This window comes from Balaenoptera acutorostrata, chromosome 2, assembly GCF_949987535.1.
Source record: "Balaenoptera acutorostrata chromosome 2, mBalAcu1.1, whole genome shotgun sequence".
Taxonomy (NCBI): domain Eukaryota; kingdom Metazoa; phylum Chordata; class Mammalia; order Artiodactyla; family Balaenopteridae; genus Balaenoptera; species Balaenoptera acutorostrata.
Window position 1 is genome coordinate 174,787,685 of NC_080065.1, and position 21,763 is coordinate 174,809,447.

Sequence of the window (21,763 nt, forward strand, 5' to 3'; positions counted from 1 at the left end):
CGGGCTCTAGAGCGCAGGCTCAGTAGTTGTGGCGCACGGGCTTAGTTGCTCCGCGGCATGTGGGATCTTCCCGGACCAGGGCTCAAACCCGTGTCCCCTGCATTGGCAGGCGGATTCTTAACCACTGCGCCACCAGGGAAGCCTTTAATTTGAACTTTGATGACAATAGCTAACGTTAATTGAGTGCTTTAGAGCTTACTAAGTACTTTCTAACGTGCTTATCCACACAACGAAGAGAGGGGATTCTTACGTTACTGATGAAGGATTAGCTTTAGAGGAAGGCAGTGGTTTGCTGCTGTGAAGTAAGGTGTGAAAACCTGAATCGGGTCATGTGATTCATCTGCTTAGCACCTTTTAGAATAAAATCCCAATCCCTCCCCAGGAATCCCTGCTGGTCAGGTGCCTGCCAGCCTCCCCTGCTTCTTTCTCACCCTGGCACCCACACTGCAGCCATACTTGTGGCTTTTCTGTTCTGCTCGTAGTTTAAGCTCTGTCTGTCCTTATGATGTCCCACGGGCTGTTCCTCCTTCCTGAAGCGTTCATCCCTATTTCTTACCTTGGTGGTGCCAGTGCCTGGCTCCTTTCAGGTGGCAGCTCAAATGTCATTCTCCCCAGAGGCCTTTGCTGGTTACCTGTTGTAAGTCCCCCTCCCCTGGCACTGTGCCTCCGCCACACCACCCGTCAGCACCAGTCATGGTCCACAGATGTCTGTGGGTCTCTTTGCTGTCTGTGTCCTCATTAGACCAGACATAGATCTCTTGCTCAGTGCTCCTGACTCTGTGCTCAGCACCCAGGGGGTGTCAGGTAAACCCATGAAGCAGGGACCAGCGAGTTGCACCACCCAGCACCCTTCACAGGTGGCTTTTCTTCCCTCCATGTGGCCTGGGGTCTGGGCCCTTGCGGGTGGGAGCATATTCGAACGAGGAGCTCGACAGCCTGAATCCCCTGGTCTCTGACAAGCTCAGGTCATTGACTGGTGTGCTTTTTCCTTTTCCTTTGTTGAATGATGGCATGGCCAGGCTTTCTTCCTTGGGTAATTATGTAAACATTTACACCTGTTAAGTGAAGCACTGCCCCACATGTTCCTGTCGGACGACCCAGGTGTGAGGTACAGATCTATCAGGCGCTTCCAGTCTAGCTGAGGCTAACAGAAGTTCAGTTCAGTCTAACACGAGTTCACAGTTATTACAGGGGAAGCATGCATATAATTCCAGGATAATTTCTGGTTGGGGGCACTAGGGGAGCCCCCTGGAGCAGGAGGCCGTGGTCTGGTTGCATTGAGGTGTAGGGCACACTTGGAACGTGGATGGCCAGCTGAGGGTGAGTGAAGCGGGTAGCCAGTGGGATTGTGGAGAGTGGGGTGTTTTTCCTCTGCCTCCAGCCCTGTCTGCGTTTTTCCCATCAGCATCTTTCCTGGTCTGCTCCCTATTCTGCCATATCTGTGATGTCCTCTCCCCATATAGTCTTCTCTGACCCTGAATATAAATCTTGTCAATTTGAAGAGTAGGTAGTTCTCCCTCTAGAAGTGAGTTTTTTCCTCCATCAATGTCTCATTGATTTATGTTTCTCCCAGCGCCCCCCTTCACCTCTCCTCTTTAATTGCGGCCCACCCTGGAAATGCACCTGTGTCCCTTACCCCCTTTGTACCCCTTTGTGCTCTTGTAGGTTACTGGCGACCTTGCCCCAGTAACCTACAAGAGCACACGGTGGTCCTTAACCCCAGTGGCCTGTCCTTGGGACTGGTCTTCCTCGAGCCCTGCAACACTTGTCCGTCACTGTAGCCTGCCCTCAGCCTTAACTGTCTCTCTTCTCCCAAATTTCAGCCTCTCCTGCTTGCATCCTTTCTTTCTGTATGTTCCTGCCTCTGGTGCAGAGCACTCTAACACCGCCTCCCAACCCTCCCCACCCCGCAATGGCTAGAACCTCATGCTGTGACCTCCTGCTGCATCCTGCCTGCCCCAGAGGCCACTTTGGTGGTGTCTTCCTTCAGCCCCATCTGAACGGGCGTTCTCCCCCCCGTACCTTCTGTGGGTCCCTTGCGTGGCCACCAGACCCAGGGAACAATGGTAATGGGAGGAGAGCGTCAGGCTCAGTGACAATGAGAGTCTGCCCGGTGCCCAAGGAGTTCCTTCTTCCTTCCTCCCCACTTAGTCATATGTTTCTTTTTAATGGGTACCACTGTTTTAAGAGTACTTTATTCCCATTTTTCAAACGGGAAACTGAGACCCAGAGAAATTAAGTAACTTGCTGAAGTCCCATAGCTGGTGGGTGCAGAGCTGGGGTTGAACCCACATCTGTCTGCCTGCAGAGCCCTGCTCCTTCGCTCTTCTAGGCGGCCTGCTGGCCCACAGCAGCACCAGGCAAATGTGTCTGGAATGAAGACTCAGTGCTTGGGACACTTGTTTGTCCTTTTGTCCCTTGTTTTTTCCTCCAAAATAATTGCTAGTTTCTGTGTCTTACTAGAATGTTAATGCAGTATAAATTGGGGGGGAGGTGGTAGAGAGCCAGGTTTTATTATTTTGTTTATTTTTTAATTAATTTTTATTGGAGTATAGTTGCTTTACAATGTTGTGAGAGCCATGTTTTAGAGTAAATTTGGCTCACCCTGTAAGATCCCGAGTTCCCTGGCTGTCTCTGTCTTATTGAACTGCCTCAACCTGGTTTTTGTTGACTACGTGGCTCCCAGTGAAGCAAGAACATGTGAGTTTTGCCTTTTCTGCCCCAACTTTGAGCTTTAAAACAACTTTCCCCTGCCTGGTTCTTAATCCTGATCAGTTGATCGGGGAAGCAAGTGACTGTCTTTGAGCAGATGTATTGGATAGAGTGTCCACTCTCTGATGCCTCAGGCTGTGCCGACAGCCCCGGCCACCGGTGGTGAGAGGCACCTCATCAGCCCCACTCCAGGGGTGCTGTCCGCTTTGACCTGAACTGAGCAGCCAGCACTCACTCGGAAAGCTACTCGTTATTCTTCCTCGGGACGGTGCTCTCGGAGCCCCATTATCATTTGAGGCCCCTTCAGGGTGCCTGTTTTTCAATGTTAGGGTTCCCAGATATTCTTTCAGTGACCTCAGTTATGCAGTACTTTCTGCACCTCAGTTTCCCCATCTGCAAATTGGGAATAATACTCTATACCTGTTTTATCTGTCTCACAACAGTGGAGTGTCAGAATCCCTCAGGGTGATGGACGTGTGTGCAAAGTGCCTTCATTTGTGTAGCACGCTGTTTGTTCAAGCATTTACTGGGCATCTTCTCTTGGCTGGTGCTTTCTGGGCAGCAGGATGTACCAGCAAACCTGAAGACCATCCTGCCCCAGGGAGCTGAGGTTCTAAGGAGAGGGTGCAGACGTACAGAAATGAGCAAACACATACACAGTATAGTGATGCCATCTGCGCTGTGAGAAGTGTAAAGCCGAGGAGGGCACAGTCAGATACGGAGGTCTGGGCAGGCCTGGAGTCGACACAGGCTCCAAGGACTGAGTAGGAAAGGCATTTGGATGGCTCAGATTATCCTCCCAGTCACCCTGGTCAGTCATCCTCGCTTTATATAAAGGGGTAAACTGAGGCCCAGAGACCTTATGTCACTTGCCAAAGGTGGCACCCAGCAAGCTCACGCTGACACGGCTCTTCTGACCCCTGTCCTGGGCTCTGCGTTGCACCACGGTTTCCTGTCTTGGAATTTTTTTTTTTTTTTTTAAGCTGCCAAACGTTATGGTAGTGTGAGGTCTCATTTGTTTTTAAACAGTGGTCCTGCTACTTCATCATTAGGTTCTATGGAGTCTGGTGGAGAGAAGATCACTTGTTTACATTTTTATTTTATTGTTTTTGAAGGTGGAGGGGCAGATGGAAAGACCTGCTCGTCGTCTTTATGAGGGATCGGCAGGCTTCCCTGCTGCAGTGGGTACTCAGAGCTTCCAGAGGCTGATGGAGGAATGAGTGGGCCACGCCCGGCCCCCAGGGAGAGTGTACTCTGCTCTGGCTGGCGAGGCTCAGGTCCGAGCTGGAGGAGGGCCGGGTGACTGGCTTGCACTTGGGTGTGTTGGAGACAGTTGCCTGGAGGAGAAGGGGCATTTGGACTGGGCTGTGGAGATCCTGGGAAGGGAGGGAGGCATGGCCTTTCTGACAGAGGCAGAGCAGAATGAGCCGAAGCCGAGAAACTGGAACTCCAGCTCAAAGGGCCGAATGTGAGGCCGGGGATGGGACTTTGGGGTGCATGTCCCTCTTTTAACTAGGGTGACTTAGGGTTGAAGGGAAGAAGGTGGCATGGTAAAATGGGACACAGGAGTCTGCGCCTGGCCTACAAATTGGCCTGAGACAAAAGGGCCTGACAGGGTGTCTGCTTGTCCAGAGAGTGGCTGACGCAGATGTGGGGGAGGAAAGGAGACCTGCCGGCTCTGTGGCCCAAAGGCTGCTCCTGCGTGGAGTGCTTTGCCCGCCACAGCAGTCTTACAGCTACAGGCTGATGGAGGGGGAAGTAGAGGTTACAGATGACCGCAAACAGCCGTCTCCTCAGATTGCCGCCCGGCTCTGCCTGCTGAGTGGGATTGTTGCAGTTCTTGATAGCAGAATCGATTTACTGACTGTGTTCTGGACTGGCTGATAGAGAGCGGTTCTCCTCCTTTTGTACATGCTGGCTGAAAGCAGGGGAAGGTGGTGCCTGGCCGTCACTGTCTGTGGACTGGATCAGGCCTCTGCCCCACGCGGCACATGGCACCCCTGCATCCTGCACCTCCCAGACCTGTTGCTCTGCCCTGCAGCCCCTAGGCCCTTCTTTCAGTTGCTTGCATAGTCTCTCTTGCCTCAGGGCCTTTGCACATGGTATTCACGGCCTCTCTGGACTGTCCTCTCCCCCACTTCATCTCCGGTTAATCCCTACTCCTCTTCACGTCTCAGCTGGCTCATCACTTCCCTGACAGCCTGGCCCAGCTTTTCTGTTACTGCCTTTGGGGATACCCTGTACTTTTCCACATACCAGTTTGTAATTTTCTGTTGGTGGGAGTATTTGATTGATGGTCTTTCTCCCCCACTGCCTAGACCGTGTCAACAAAGGCAGGGGCTGTGCAGGTTTTAATTTGACCTTGTACCCTAGGTGCTAGGAGTCATCTGTTGAACTAAAGGCTGACGGGTAGGGCAGGTCCACTTTATGAGAGGCAGTTAGGAGCTCTGGCAGTTCTTGAGGAGTGAAGTGACACATTTAGATTGTCTGACTGCTTATACAGGGAATGCCCAGAGCTGGGTACTAGCTCAGAGACATTTGCTGTGCTACAGTCCTGAAGTGATGCAGAGCAACCTGGCCCGAGGTTTCTGGAAGAGCAGAGCGGCTGATGATCAAAGGAGTATGTGGATTGGCTACCTGGACAGGGATCCTCTGAGTGGGGGCAGGAAGCAGGAGGAAGAAGCAGGTGTGGTGTGGGCAGCCAGCAGGACGAGACAAGCCTTTGTGGGAGCCAGGTGGGTGGCACCAGGTGGTGGCTGTGTCAGTTGAGACCGGACCTTCATCACCTTTGCAGCAGGCCCTCCAGGCTGGGCCTGACCCCACATTGAGGCACAGCCCATCTCTTGGGGACACCCCCCCCCCCCGCATGTTACATTTACTGAGCACCTACTTTGTGCTGGCTCAGACCTAAGATAAATAAAACTGAGCATCTGCCCTTCAGATGGCTGAACTGGAGCCGGGCTCCCAGGCACGGATAATCCAGACACCCTGTGGCGGACATCCTCGTGGAGGTCCGGTGGCAGCCCGCAGAAGTGGAATGAATTGCCTCCACTGGGCTGGACATAGGAGAGGAGGAAGAGGAGACCTGCATCTCCCTTTTTCTTTTCCCTCCTCTGTTCCAATAGGACCAGAGGAAGCAGAAGTGTGCAGCCTTTCAGTCTGGCTGCTCGCCCCTCCACCCCTATCTTTATAGTTTGCCCCTCCTATCCGCTCTGCCCAGTCAAAGCCCCCGTTCCCAGACTCTGATCACCCAGGGTGTCCCAGAGTGGTGTTGCGGAGAGATTTGGGGCACAGGTCTTGTGTGGAAGTAAGGGAGTGTGGTTGGATACCCACTTTGTGCCCATTCACCACTGACTCCCTGTCAGGGAGGTGTCATTGTCATCATTCTTGTGCTTATTTCTGAACAAGGAAACTGAAAAGGGAGAGAGGTAAAATGCCTGGTGTCAGACCTCCTGGGGAGGTGGGATGTCTGGGTTGGCCCACAGATCTAAAACTCCCGTGGATGCCATGCTGTGGGCTCCTGGGAGGGCAGGAGCGGCTCTATCCCTGCTGTGTCCCAGCATCTGAAGCAGGCAGGTGATCGTCACCTGTTGATTGATTGCTGCATGCTCTGAATAGCAGCCAGGAGTGCAGTCTCTCTCTAGCTGCTCTTGTTGGTAGTCGATTGGTGGGAACATTTTGTATTTTATGTCTTGGGTGAAGAAACAGGCACGTATGTACTCTACAGGTGACGAAAGTCAGGGCACCCCCCTCACCCCTGGGCCAGCATCCTGACGGCCAGGCCCCCACCCCTCCCCAGGGTTCCCGCTGCCTCTTCACTTCTGCTGTGAGAGGGTATGGGAAGGGGTTCTCTGATTTACTCATGACAGTGACAAGCATCCCTGTTGATCCATAGAAGATTGGCTTTTCTTAACCCATATAGGATGGGCTTTTCAACTTTACATTTCCAGTGGAGAAAGAAAACTATCTTCTTTCACGCTGTTTTTAAAGAGGAAAGATTAAACAAGAAAAAAACTTGACAGGCCCTCTTTAGGAGACTGCTTAACCAGGACTCTGAAGTTTTGGGGATGGATTAGCCCTCTAAATTCCCCCACACCTGAGAAACAGCACTATTGGAGGTCCCAGAACCCTATAGACTTTGGCATGTGTGATCACAGATGTTTCTCCCTTTGGGTGTTTTCTTCGATAAAGATTAGAGCGGCTTCTATGCCCTCAGTGCACGCCTACATCCATTTTGAACATTTTGAACATTACCTCTGTGGAGAAGAGGGTTCCCAAAGGGATGAGCTGATACCCGTGATGCCTAGTGGGTCGGGCAGTCCTGTGGGTCACTGTGGTGCTCACACATCAGGCCATGGAATCAGCATTTTCTTTCAGGCCAAATTTTTAGTATTGGCATTTGACTTTTTGATTTTTTTGTTGCCTTTTTGCCACTGGAAAATATTCTTTAATTCACAACCCTGTAAGTGGGTTTTTATAGGTATGTACTTAACCTACTATGTGTGAAATTGTATGTTTAGAAAGAACGACCACTGAGACCAAGAGAACTGGTAAAAGACTGTTCTGTCCTGGTGTTGGGAGCAGCTCAGCCAACTAGTTGAGTGAGAAAACGAGTACGATATGTACTATAGTGTGTCCAACGTTTGGTGAAATATTTTATTGTTCGGTAAAAAGATCGTTTGTCACGGCCAGCTGTAAGGATGACAATTCTTTGTAGATAAAACCTGTTCTTCTGTCTCAGTAACAATAATAACAACCACCATAATAATAGTTATAACAACTGCTTCCCTTTGTAGCGTGTGCTTTACCTACATATTTTTTTTTTGAGTGTATAATTTTTTTTTATACTGGAGTATAATTGCTTCACAATGGAGTATAATTGCTTCACAATGTTGTGTTAGTTTCTGCCAGTACAACAAAGTGAATCAGCCATATGCACACACGTATCCCCATATCCCCTCCCTCTTGAGCCTCCCTCCCACCCTCCCTATCCCACCCCTCTAGGTGGTCACAAAGCACCGAGCTGATCTCCCCGTGCTATGCAGCAGCTTCCCACTGGCCATCCGTTTTACATTTGGTAGTGCATGTATGTCAGTGCTACTCTGTCACTGCGTCCCAGCCTCCCCTTCCTCCCTGTGTCCTCAAGTCTGTTCTCAACATCTACATCTTTATTCCTGCCCTGCCACTAGGTTCATCAGTACCATTTTTCTAGATTCCGTATATATGTGTTAGCATACAGTATTTGTTTTTCTCTTTCTGACTTACTTCACTCTGTATGACAGACTCTACGTCCATCCACCTCACTACAAATAACTCAAATTTCGTTCCTTTTTATGGCTGAGTAATATTCCATTGTATATATGTGCCACATCTTCTTTATCCATTTATCTGTCAATGGACATTTAGTTACCTACATATTCTCATTTGATACTTACAGGGATGGTCAGGGCAGTCACTGTATTATCTCCATTTTACAGATGGGGAAACTGAGGCCCTGAGAGGCTTTGTAGCTTTTCACTCTGCCTCTGAGGGGTAGAGCTTTTTTTTTTTAAATAAATCTATTTATTTATTTATTTTTAATTTTTGGCTGCGTTGGGTCTTTGTTGCTGTGCATGGGCTTTCTCTAGTTGCAGCGAGCGGGGGGCTACTCTTCATTGCGGTGCGCAGGCTTCTCATTGCAGTGGCTTCTCATGTTGCAGAGCACGGGCTCTAGGAGCGCATGCTTCAGTAGTTGTGACTCGTGGACTCTAGAGCAGAGGCTCAGTAGCTGTGGCTAGCGGGCTGTAGAGCGCAGGCTCAGTAGTTGTGGTGCACGGGCTTAGTTGCTCCGCGGCATGTGAGATCTTCCCGGACCAGGGCTGGGACTCGTGTTTCCTGCATTGGCAGGCGGATTCTCAACCACTGTGCCACCAGGGAAGTCTGAGGGGTGGAGCTTTGTCTGCCTGAGAACTGACCACTCTCTACCCATCTTACCCACTCCCTCCCGAGGTTTCATCTAAATCTCACCTGTCCCATGAACAAACTTTTCCTGAAGGTATGGGCCCAGCGTTGTGGGTGGGGTTGAATAAATGTGAAACCTCCACCCCCCAAGTAGTGAAATGTAGGGAGGGGGCCCGGTCATAACAGTAGCCTTAACATAAATTAGGAGTGTGGGAGAGAGGCACTCATTTCAGTTGGGAATTTTGGCAGTGTCTTACAGCAGGGGGTTTGGTGCTGGGGCTGGAAGGTAACTGGCTTTCAGCAGGCAGATCCCCCCTCCCCCCAGGATAATTTGTGCCCAGACAAGGGTGAAAGGTGCACAGTGTGTTCAGTAGAGCATCTGCCAGACCAGGAAGGAAGGCGGGGCTTGACGGCTGTGTGTGTGTCTGTGAGCAAGTGAGTGTGTGTGTGTGTGTACGGGTGAGTTTGGGGGAAGTTAACCTGGCAGGGCCGGGAGGTGGCTTTGGGGTGCATCGAAAGCATGGCCAGGTGGAGCTTCACACTCCCTCAGCAACCACAGAGGGTCTTTTCGAGCAGGGGCGTGACCTCCTGCCAAATGGGATGGAGGGGGAAGCTGGTGAAGGTGAGGTGCCAGCTGAGAGGCTGGGGCCTGGGCAGAGGTGTGTGCAGAGCGAGGAGGGGGTTGGAAGGCCACCCTCGCTGCTCTGTCTACCTAATCCCTCCCTGCCTCCCCGGCAGGACAAAGCTCCATTCCTGTGCTGCCCTTGCCAGTGCCTTTGTGTGTTTGTTCCCTGACCAGACCGTGATGTGACGCGCTGCTCTGCGGTGGCGGGGACTGCCTTTCTGCTCACAGTGGAATCCGGGAGCTTGGCTTGGTGCCTGGTGCCTAGAGGGCTCCTAGGCTCTGAGGAAGAGCAGTGGGCAGTGGGAGGCTGGTCGTGCCACCTACAGAGGGGAGCAGGGAGGAGGCACAGAGAGCTGCTGACTCCATCTGTCCTGGGGATCCCTGGGTCCTCGTGTAATGTTGGGCCAGGGCTCAGAAGATGGCAGGGATGTTGGAACCCTGGGGTGGCCGATGTAGAAAAGGAATTTTGGGAAGGTTCAGAGCACACTTGGGGAAAGTTGGGAGCACCGTGAGAAACGGGTGCTTTCAAGGAGGGCTGTAGGTGCCCTGCTGTGTAGGGGGCACTTACTGCTAAGATGTCGCCCCTATGAGTCTCCCCAGGGCCTCTTCAGGGCCTGGTCCATCGAATGGAGGAAGGGAAGATAGAATGGAAATGATGGGGCAGGGGGTGTTCTCTGCGACGCCTGGAGGAGTGGTGTCCAGGGAGAGCTGCAGGGAGGCCAGGGCTACGTTGATCTTTTTATTTATTTATTTTTTAATTAAAAAAAATTTTTTTTGAGGGGGGCACTCCATGAGGCATGCGAGATCTTAGTTCCCCGACCAGGGATCGAACCCATGCCCCATGCAGTGGAAGCACAGGGTCTTAACCACTGGACCATCAGGGAAGTCCCCAGGGCCACGTTGATCTTAAGCAGCAGTGTTTGGCTGGAATCTGCTCCCTGCCCCACCCACGCTGCCTGGGCAAGGTCCCTTTCCAGTGCCATCCACCTGCTCCTCTGCATGGCCGTACTCAACCCTGTACCCCTCTCTCTGTGCCCCCCCTCTGGTCCCCACAGGACCCCACTCCCTTGGTGTTTTCTTGCCAACGGCACCTCCTTCTGTCTCCGTTGTGGGCCTGTCTTCCCCCAGCGCATCCGTGTGGGTGCTCCTCAGCCTGTTGGTTGTCTCGTGTCCCCTCGGGCAGGCTCAGCAGCGTAGCCGCCGTCTCCCTGCCCTCGCAGGTGTGTGTCTGTGGGCTACAGAGTCGCCCTCCACCCTGTCTTTTCCTCATAGCACTTACAGCCCGCTGCGTGTGTTGTCACGTCTAATGACATTCTCCTCAAGACCAGGAGTTCTGAGAGGCTGGGCTGGGGGCGTGGTCCCCTTATTCATTGCTGCACCCCAGTGGAGGCCAGTGCCTGGGACCAGGCAGGCACTCCATAGATACTGCTGGAATGGAAAAGAGATTTCCACCTCGACGTCCCATAGGGACATCCCGGAGAAACATGTTCAAGGGGGAACAGCCCCCTCTTCTCTGCGTGTTTCCGCATCGTGGATGGCTGTGTTCTTTGGGCCTCGTTCTCCTGGAGGACGACGGCAGTCTCTCCCTAGCTTCCTCCCCTCCCTCCTGTCACCCGATCTGAGTAGCTGTGTGCATACTCGGTTCACCTTCTCATGAGCGCGTCTGTTCAGGTCGCCTTCAGGAGGACAGGACGACATTCAGACCTCTCAGCAAGGGGTGTGCAGACCTGTCATCTCACTGTGTCTGCCATTCCTGCCTGGTCCTGCATCCTGTGCAGCGCAGTGTGTTGGAGCAGGAAGGCTGCCTCCAGTGACTTTTGTTCCTTCCTCACTTCTGTTTCCGGTAGATGGGATTGAGAGTGCTGGACTCCCGGAGCATGGAAGCTTTCACACCTTGATTCTGTGTTTTTCCAGGTGGCGTCTCGCCCTAAACTCCCCCTGCCTGGCTGGTTCACATTGATGCCTCATTGTGTGTCTAAACTTTCAGGTGTGGTTCTCTTGCTCCTTGGTTCTCCTTGTAGGAGAACTCCCCCGTGTCATGTCCCCACTGCAGGCCCTGAGTTCTGCATGGGTCGGAGGGAGGCCCCACATTCTGGGCCAAATGGCAGGCACACGTCTTCAGCTGGCCTTCGTCATGGCGGTCATTTGGGTCCCTGGGGAGAATCGTGTATCATCCTTCAGATCCCTCTTCTCCTTTCGCGCCTCGTTTTCCCTTTTCTGTCCTATTTACAAAAAGCAGTGTGCGCTAACGTGGATCACTGGAGAACTCAGACAGCCGGGAGAGGCAGCCAGTTCACAGATAGGAATCACTGTACACATGTGGTGTCCGTCCTGCCAGGTTTAGATCCAAGTGGATGTGATCGCTGTGTGCGTACCAGCCAGGTCATGACTGCGTGCTGATTTGGGCCCTCCCTTTTCACTTGAGCAAACAACGTAAACGTTCTGCCTGTGCCATTTTTACCGCTCTGTGGTATTCTGTCCCAAGGAGACACAGCAGTTCATTATTGGCTTAACTAGTTCTTGACTATTTCCAGTCCTTTACTGTCACCTGCAGTCCCGCCCTGAAGAAGGGCAAACTGATCTAACCCTCTTGCCCTTCTGCCTTCCTGCATATCTGATCATTACAGAATCCCAGGAGGAGACCCTAGAGTATCGGGAAGGCCTAAAGAAATTCTGGTTTTTATTATTTGACAAAAGCAAATTCTGGTTTTGTCAAATAATAAAAAGAAAGAAATTATTTGTTAAAGAAATTAACAAATAAATAAATTCTGGTTTTTATTATTTGACAAAAGCACGATCCTGCCAGTGATAAAGCTACTTTTCATTTATCACACTTAAACCTGAAGCAGCTTGTACCATTAAAATCCTTGCCAGAGCAGAAACACATCAAATGTTGGTCTTTAATTATGTAAAATTTTAAGCACACTAAAAGTAGAGGGAAGAGTTTAATGAACTCCCATGTACTCACTTCCCGTTCACAGCAGATGCCAACGTTTTGCAAATGTCTTTACCCAAGTGTTTTTCATCTTAGAAATCATATTTCAATATGCACTTCTAGTAGCTGAGACTGTTTTCTTTTACATTACCACAGTGCCATACCACAACTTAATTAATAATAATCTGATACCCAGTCCATATTCAAATTTCCCTGATTATCTAAAAATATCACCTTGCGTTTGGTTTTGACATCTCCTGAGTCTCTTTTTTTTTTTTTTAATTTTGAGGTAATTGTAGATTCACATGCAATTGTTAAAAAACAATGATGCAGAGAGATCCTGTGTATTCTTTATCTGGTTTTCTCCAGTGGTAATATTTTGCAAATCTGTAGGACACCATCCTTACCGAAACATTGACATTGCTACAGTCAGATGCAGAACAGCTCCATCCCCACAGGGATCTCTGTAGTTGCCCTTTTACAGCCACACCCACTTCCCTTTCTGAATCCTTGGCAACCACTAATCTGTTCGTTTCTATAATTTCAGCATTTTAATAATGTACAGTGGAATCATACAGTATGTAACCTTTGGAGATTGGCCTTTTTCACTCAGTATAATCCTCTGGAGATTCTCCCGGGTTGTTGTGTATATCCGTAGTTGATTCCTTTTCATAGCCAAGTAGTATTCCATGGTGCTGTGGGACCACGGTTCATTGAAGCAGTTACCCATTGAAGGAGATCTGGCGTGCTTCAGTTTTGGGCGATTATGAATAAAGCTGCACTAAACATTTGAGTACAGGGTGTTCTGTGAACTTAAGTCTTCATTTCTCTGGATGAATGCCCAGGACAGTTGCTGGGTCCTGTGATAGTTGCATGTTTAGTTTAGTTTTTTTTTTTTAATAGCTGCCAAGCTGTTTTCCAGAGTAGTTGTACCTTTTTACATTCCCACAAGCTCCGTATGAGTGATCCAGTTTCTCTGCATGCTTACCAGTGTCACCAATTCTTTTTTTTTTAAATAAATTTATTTATTTATTTATTCTTATTTTTGGCCACATTGGGTCTTCGTTGCTGCGCACAGGCTTTCTCCAGTTGCCACGAGCGGGAGCTACTCTTCGTTGCAGTGCATGGGCTTCTCTTTGCGGTGGCTTCTCTTGCTGTGGAGCACAGGCTCTAGGCACGCAGGCTTCAGTAGTTGTGGCACATGGGCTCAGTAGTTGTGGCTCACGGGCTCTAGAGCGCAGGCTCAGTAGTTGTGGTGCACAGGCTTAGTTGCTCCGTGGCATGTGGGATCTTCCCGGACCAGGGCTCGAACCTGTGTTCCCTGCCTTGGCAGGTGGATTCTTTTGTTTTGTTTTGTTTTGTTTTGGCTTCCTTGTGCATTGGGTCTTTGTTGCTGCATGCGGGCTTTCTCTAGTTGCGGTGAGAAGGGGCTATTCTTTGTTGCGGTGCGCGGGCTTCTCATTGCAATGGCTTCTCTTGTTGCGGAGCATGGGCTCTAGGTGCACGGGCTTCAGTAGTTGTGGCACGTGGGCTCAGTAGTTGTGGCTCACAGGCTCTAGAGCGCAGGCTCAGTAGTTGTGGTGCACGGGCTTAGTTGCTCCGTGGCATGTGGAATCTTCCTGGACCAGGGCTTGAACCCGTGTCCCCTGCATTGGCAGGTGGATTCTTAACCACTGCGCCACCAGGGAAGTCCCGGTGTCACTATTTCTTGTTTTAGCCATTCCAATAGGTGTGTGGTGGCCTCTCACTGTGGTTTTTCAAGACAATTTTTTTTTTTTGTAGGCTTATTTATTTATTTATTTTTTGGCTGTGTTGAGTCTTCGTGTCTGTGCGAGGGCTTTCTCCAGTTGCGGCAAGCGGGGGCCACTCTTCAATGTGGTGCGCGGGCCTCTCACTATCGTGGCCTCTCTTGTTGCAGAGCACAGGCTCCAGACGCACAGGCTCAGTAATTGTGGCTCACGGGCCTAGTTTCTCCGCGGCATGTGGGATCCTCCCAGACCAGGGCTCGAACCCGTGTCCCCTGCATTGGCAGGCAGATTCTCAACCACTGCGCCACCAGGGAAGCCCCCAATTTTTTTTTTAATTGAAGTATAGTTGATTTATAATGTGTTAGTTTCAGGTGTACAGCAAAATGATTCAGTTATATGTGTAACTTTTCAGGTTCTTTTCCATTATCGGTTATTACAGTATATTGAATATAGTTCCCTGTCACAGTGGTTTTTAATTTACATTTCCTAGCTAACGATATGCTAGCCATCTTTTCATGTGCTTACTTGCCATCTGTATATCCTCTTTGGCGAATTGTTCCTTCATGTCTTATGCTCATATTCTCATTGGATTGTTTCCTTTTTTGTTGTTGAATTTTGAGAGTTCTTTATGTATTGCAGATACTAGTCCTTTGTTGGATATGTGATTGGCAAATACAGTTGACATTTGAACAACACAGGTTTGAACTGCTCAGGTCCACTTATATGTGAATTTTTTCTTTTCTTTTTTCTTTATTTTTAAAAAACTTTTTATTTTATTTTCTTCATTAAATGTGTACTACAGTACTACTTGATCTGAGGTTGGTTGACTCCATAGGTGTGGAACTGCAGGTACAGAGGAACTGTGTATGGAGCGCTGACTATAAGTTACACTCGGATTTTTGACTGTGTGGAGGGTGGGCACCCCTAACCCCCACGTTGTTCAAGGGTCAGCTGTATTTCCTTCTAATCTGTAGCTTGTCTCTGCATCCTCTTATCAGGGTCTTTCGTAGATCAAACATTTAAAATTTTGATGAGGTCCAGTTTATCAATTTTTTTTTTCTTATGAATCAGGCTTTTGGTGGCAAGTCTGAACTCTTTGCCCAGCCCCTGATCCTGAATATTTTCTCCTTTGTTTTTTCCTAAAAGTTTTATAGTTTTACATTTACGTCCATGATCCACTTGGAGTTAATTTTGTAAAGAGTGTGAGACTTAGGTCTCCAGGCTCATTCTCTTCCTCTGGATGGCTAGTTGCTCCAGCACCATTTGTGGAACAGGCCTCTTTCCTCCTGAGGGGCTTTTGCACCTTTGTCAGAAGTCAGCTGGGCGTATCTTTGTGGGTTTGTTCCTGGGCTCGCTGTTCTGTTCCATGGTTCTACGTGTCTTTCCCTCCATCAGTGCCACACTGTCGTAATTACTGTAGTTTTATAGCAAGCCTTGGAATTGAGTAGACTGATTCCTCCCACTTTATTCTTTTTCAACGTTGTTTTAGCTCCTTTGCCTTTCTGTATAAATTTTAGAGTAATCTTACCTGTATCAACAAAGAATCACGTTAAGCCTGCATATCAGGGGCATACACATTTATCACATGTTGTTGCATTGGCCTCCAGAAGGCCATTCCACTCAGTTTATTTTCCCACTGGCAGGGCCCGAGATGTGTTTCCACCTTTGCCAACCCGGCATGGCACCTCTCTTTGACTTTGCCAACCTGATAGCAAACAACTGTCATTTCATTCTATTTTGCAGTACCAAAATTGAACATCTCCCCTAACGTTGCTGCATCTCTTCTTTCAGAATCACCTTTTTCTTATCCTTTGCTCGTTTTTAAATTGAGATGTCTTTTTCTTCAGGATTTATGACAGCTCTTTCTCATGTTTCAGTTCTCTCGGCAGTGTTCACCTTAGCTCTGGCTTAGAAACGTCTCGTCTGGCAGTTGGAGTGAGCTGTCAGTTTCAGGGAGGTTCAGGATGCCCCAGTGTTTGCTGATGCTCTTTGAGTGCTACTGAGTTATGTCCCGGTTTCCTCACCTGCAGAATATGGTCCGGCCTGCCTGGAGGGCTGTGCGCACCGCCATGGTAATGGTTGTGCAAATAGTGAGGGGAACTAACTCTAAGTGGAAGGCGAAATGCAAGGATTATCAAGTGAGCACTTCTCTAGCCTTGTTTTTGCGTCAGCATCTTGCTTTCCAAGGAGGAACTCAGACAGGGATGTCTTTTGGTGTTATGTGCCTAACTTCCTGCAAAACTTGGCAACAGCTTTGAAAAACACAGCCGTTATGGGGTCTCAGTTTTCCTGAGGAAATGGCAGGCTGCACTGGTTTTCAAGTCAGTTCATATGCTTAAGTCAAGTCTTGCACTTTGACCATGTCTGTTGAATAAAATGTACCATGACATAATCACATGTTTTGCCTTTTCTCAGGTGAGCATGCACGGGAGGCTGTGCAGTGGCCCTGTGTCTGGCTCTGTCATGCCTGGGCTATTTTTGCAGGGTGCAGAGTAGGTTAGTGCCACATGGCCTGGGTCTCCTTTGGCTCCATCACTCCTTGGCTGTGTGACCCTGGGCAAGGTTACCTCAGTCTCCTCACGCATAAATTGGGACGAACAGTAGTACCTGCCCATAGCATTGTTTGGGACAATTAAATGAGGTACAGGATAGAAAATAGTGAGGCTCAGTAAATGTGATCCACTATTTATCAGAACAAGGAATTATACTTTTCTAAAAGTTTTAAAACGAAAATTAATTTGCTTTACAAATGTCATTTTGAAACAAGCAAGGCCAGCGATCATTGCTTTGTTTTGCATAAGAGCTCCTGCCCATGGATGAAAGCAGGAATCAGAGAGCTGGATGGACTCAATCCTGAGAGGGTTAGGTGTGGCCAGAACCCCAGTCCTCAGGGTTTCCCCTCCAAAGTAGTACTGCTGTGTTCCTCATCTCAAGCTGGTTTTCTCCAGCATTAAAATTGCGTGCACTTGCATGAACTGTGGAGTTTAAAGGCCTCCCAGGAGAAGGATGTGAACTTGTTCTCTGATGTGCTGCCCTCCCTGTCTCCCCATTTGTAGGTTGCCTCTGGGGTGGAGGTTAGAGTGAAGAGGCCACAGGAACTTTTCTTAGTATTTTAGGAGACCAACTGAAAGATCAAATTGAAAGTTATATTGAACTTCAATGAACAATTCAGAGTCAAAGATGGCATCTTAGCACAGTGGGCTGGTGGAGGGAACACCCTCCTGGGCCGGCTCTGTCCATTCTTGAAGCCATCTCAGAGCTGTCTGCAGCCTCTTACACTGAAGGCCTTGTCCCCTGGCCTGTCCCCTTTCTACCTTTGCCCCTGGGCTCGCTTTGGGGTTAGGCAGAGGTGGGCAGCTCTGGTGCCCACTCTCAGGTCTCAGGGGGCTCTGTCCCAGCAGAGCGGCTGCCTTCACCAACGAGCTGTTTGTGTCCGAGGTCTCTGCCCGTCACGTGGGGACTCGAGGCCTTAGCAGCATTCATCTTCAGCTCTGTTGCAACGGTGTATTGGGCAGCTTGCAGGTGTGACTCTGCTGTCGCCGGGAGGAAGTAGTGTGGTAAGAGGAAGTGCCATTAGATCTGGTGGTGTTCTCCCTTTACTCCCCCTTCTGCTTATGCAGTGCCTGAGGTATGTGTAATTAAATCAGAACCGCTCACTGCTGTCATTGTCCCACGTTACCCAAATTGATTCCTGTACTTAGAGAGGAATGGGTGAGGCATATTCTGTGGTTTTCCGTTAGTTGTAAGTCATTTGGGATCCACACCTGGCCATAGACTGTCTGTGGGATGAGCCCTTAGAATCGATGGGTGAAGCTTTGGGCCTGGGGCTTCAGAGCCTTTTCTGGACTGTTTGGGGTCTTGTTCCTCCTGATTGTGGATCTAGTTCAGAAGCATTTGGAAAGTTTGAGGCAGTTATTAACCATCTATGCTCCAAATATCGTAACTTTTTTTCATTGGAATAGTAGTAGCTTGGAAACCTCTCTCTTGCTTACCATGAGATCTTAAAAAAATCCCACTGGAAATGCATTTCAGACCCGTGCCTCTCTGATTGCTGGCAGGAAGGGGACCTTTGTCAAGGTGGGGGTCCCTGTGGTCTGTGCGTTCCATTTCCATGAGCTGGGGCACAGGATGTGCTATCTAGACCCAGCACGGTTACCTTTACTGATGACAAACAGCCTGCCTGACTTTGCTTCCTCTGTCAGCCTTACTCCTCTGGGGAGATGTGTTTTGAAAGCATGCAGAGCCTTTTTTTTTTTAACTGGTTAATTATTTTAAATTGAGGTTATAGTTGACATATAACATTATATTAGTTTCAGGTGTACGATGTAATGATTTGCCATTTATACACATTGTGAAATGATCACAATACTTAACATGCATCACCACATGGTTATAAAATCTCTTTTCTTGTGATGAGAACTTTTAAGATCTACTCTTAGCAACTTTCAGTATACAGTACAGTATTATTGACTATATTAACCATGCTGTACATTATATCTCATGACTTACTTATTTTATAACTGGAAGTTTGCACCTTTTGACCACCTTCACCCATTTCGCGTACCCCCTATTCCCATCTCTGGCAACCAACCATCTGTTCTCTGTATCTGTGAGTTTGGTTTCTTGGTTTTGTTTTTTAGATTCCACATATAAGTGAGATCATCCAGTATTTGTCTTTCCCTGTTTAACTTATTTCACTTAGCATAATGTCTTCAGGGTTCATTCACATTGTCACAAATGACAAGATTTCCTTCTTTTTAATGACTGAATAATATTCCTCTGTGTGCATGAGTGTGTGTGTGTGTGTGTACACACCATATTTTCTTTTTCCGTTCATCCATTGATGAGTAAATATTTAGGTTGCTTTCATGCTTGGCTATTGTAAATAATGCTGCAGTGAACATGGAGTTGTTGTTTGTTTGTTCGTTTTTCTTAGTGTTTTCGTTTCCTTTGGATAAATACCCAAAAGTGAAATTGCTGGATCATATGGTAGTTCTGTTTTTAATTTTTTGAGGAACCTCCATACTGTTTTTCATAGCAGCTGTACCCGTTTACATTTCCACCAACAGTGTGCAAGGGTTCCCTTTTCTCCACGCCCTCTCCAACATTTTGTTATTTCTTATCTTTTTGATGCTAGCCATTCTAACAGGTGTGAGGTGAGATATTGTAGTTTTGATTTGCATTTCCCTGATGATTAGTGATGTTGAGCATCTTTTCACATACCTGTTGGCCATCTGTATGTCTTCTTTGGAAAAACGTCTATTCAGATGCTCTGCCTATTTTTTAATTGGGTTGTTTGGTTTTTTGCTATTGAGTTGTATGAGTTCATGTGGGGTTTTAAACCCTGGAGATCAAACAGGGTGTGATGGTGGACATTGCCATCTAAGTCATATGAAGCTAAGGGCGACAGCCTCCCCCAGGACGGTATACACAAGGGCCCAGGGCAGGAGGAACCCTCCCGCTAGGGAGCTGCTGTAGCTGTACATTTAGCTCTTTTTTTTTTGATTGAGCTGTGTGGCTTACAGGATCTTAGTACGGCAGTGAAAGCGCAGAGTCCTAACAACTGGACCACCAGGGAAATCCCCACTTAGCTCTCATTTCTTCTTATTGGTGTTGTTGCCTTTTCTTTCTCAAGCCATTGGCCTTTACTCTCCTTTCTTGCTTTTTCACATTGTTCTGCCTAGCTTTTTAGCTTTTTCTGCCTTTTCAGGATTTCCCTCTTTCTTTTCCCCTTTTTCTTTTTTTTTTGACTTTCCTCTGCCGCCTTTCAGATCTTTTTGCTCTTTTCCTTCTGTTTTCCTTCTCTCTTGCTGGTGTTCTTGTACTTTAGCTTCTTTCTGTGTTTGCAGGTGTTGGCATCCTCCAGAGGAGCTGACCGTAATCTGGGCATTATTTTTAACCTGAAATGACTTTTTACAGCACAGCAGGATGCAAGTGTTGGGCTGGTTCAAATCAGTGATTGTAACTGAAGGGAACCCGCCTCCCCCCAGTTTTATTCATTATGAAAAGTCGCACAACAGCATTCAAAGACTTTTAAAATAAACACTGTCATCCCACCTCTCATCTGGTACTCATTTTTCCTGGCATTCTTCTCTTTACCTGTTTACACACCAGTTCTTCCATACAATTAAGCATAATGGTGTCTTCTTCACTTTTCTTGCTCACTAAATCAACGGCAAGTTTGCCATGTCCTGCTTTTTTCCCTTCATGCGATAAAAGATCAACATGTGTAAGCCTGTACAGCTAACATCTTAGTGGCTGCTGAATTCCTCCCCCTGCTGGCATACACCTGCAGATCCCCTCCACTCGGGGAGATCCCCGCCACTGGTGGGCGGCTCGCTGAGGTTGGGAAGAGAGACCGTGGACACGGTGGGATGTGTGAGGGTTTGGCCGCCAACCAGGCTGAATCCAGGCGTGGCCTTAATTTGCCGCTTGATCCTAGACCGGGTGGTTACCTTCTCTGAACAGCGACATCTTGGGGAATCTGGAATGTCTGGAACATGGAGTGTCTTCGGTGCCAAGCTGAGGATTTTGAACTTCCTGCCTGTCACTGTGGGAGCAGTCACTGGCCAGCTCTCTCCTGGTGGCCGGGGCTGGTCAGTGGTTTTTGCACAGCCCTTGGGTGGGTGGCTGGTGGAGGACGAGATGGGTGGGGACGAGACCTGGAGTGGGGAAACCAGTCTGAAGCTTCTGTGACTGGTGATTCATGATGATGTGCAGAAACTCCTGTTCTGGTTCCGGCGCCAGAGAACAGACTCAAAGGATAAGGGTGTCTTTTCCCTCTGAGCTCCTGGACACACCGAAATCCCATCGGTCAGTGAATGGAAAACGACTCTGGGCTGCTGTTCCTTCCTGAATGACTGTGTTGTTTGTGTTGGAATCGGGACTTATTTAAGAGCATTAACATTTCCTTTTTCTAAATCGAGAAAGTGTGTTATCTCTGAAAGTAAACTACAGTCCACGTATAGAGGATGTTTAAAGTGCATAAATTTTGATTTTCATTATTGTGTATTTTGGTGATAACAGAATTGAGGGACACTTTTTTTTTTTTTTTAATGAGGATCTTGAATCAGATGCGTATGTTTGATTGATTGATTGATTGATTGATTTTGGCTGTGTTGGGTCTTCGTTTCTGTGCGAGGGCTTTCTCCAGTTGTGGCAAGCGGGGGCCACTCTTCATCGCGATGCACGGGCCTCTCTCGTTGCGGAGCACAGGCTCCAGACGCGCAGGCTCAGCAGTTGTGGCTCACGGGCCCAGCCGATCTGCGGCATGTGGGATCTTCCCAGGCCAGGGCTCGAACCCGTGTCCCCTGCATTAGCAGGCAGATTCTCAACCACTGCGCCACCAGGGAAGCCCGAGGGACACTTTTTTTTAGAAGGGTTTTGTGTCCACCTTTGACCAATATCTCTGGTTTTGTTTACAGATTTCCACTGGAAATCCATTATATGAATCTTATTACAAGCAGGTAAGTTTTCACTAGTGTCTTTTTGGATTGAAATTAGAGTGAGTGACTCAGAGACCACAGCTGTGAATTGTAGCCCAGTAAGGCCTTTCGTCCCTTTCTGTTTCCAAATTATCAGCTAGCAGCCAGTGTCATGGGTAATGCTTTTACCTGCTGCTCCGTTGCTGAAGCCTTGTCTCAAGTGTTGCTCCCCAATTCCAGGTAGACCCAGCATACACAGGGCGAGTTGGGGCGAGTGAAGCTGCACTTTTTCTAAAGAAGTCTGGGCTCTCAGACATTATCCTTGGGAAGGTATGTGATGAATGATAGCGATTTCTGTGGCCGCCCTCAGGGCTCCCCC

The 21,763-nt window shown here is 48.6% G+C and overlaps 1 protein-coding gene across 18 annotated transcripts in view; it reads left to right on the forward strand.

Annotated features, from left to right (window-relative positions):
- EPS15L1 (epidermal growth factor receptor pathway substrate 15 like 1) overlaps positions 1-21,763 on the forward strand; it is a 101,976-nt gene that overhangs the window by 1,808 nt on the left and 78,405 nt on the right. For 14 of the 18 annotated variants that reach the window (XM_057539883.1, XM_057539884.1, XM_057539885.1 and 11 more), the window contains exons 2-3: positions 21,385-21,426; positions 21,625-21,714. In XM_057539883.1, the coding sequence (XP_057395866.1) occupies positions 21,385-21,426; positions 21,625-21,714 (132 nt within the window). The remainder of the gene's footprint in view (positions 1-21,384; positions 21,427-21,624; positions 21,715-21,763) is intronic. The other 4 variants (XM_057539886.1, XM_057539893.1, XM_057539895.1 and 1 more) reach the window with 1 other exon arrangement.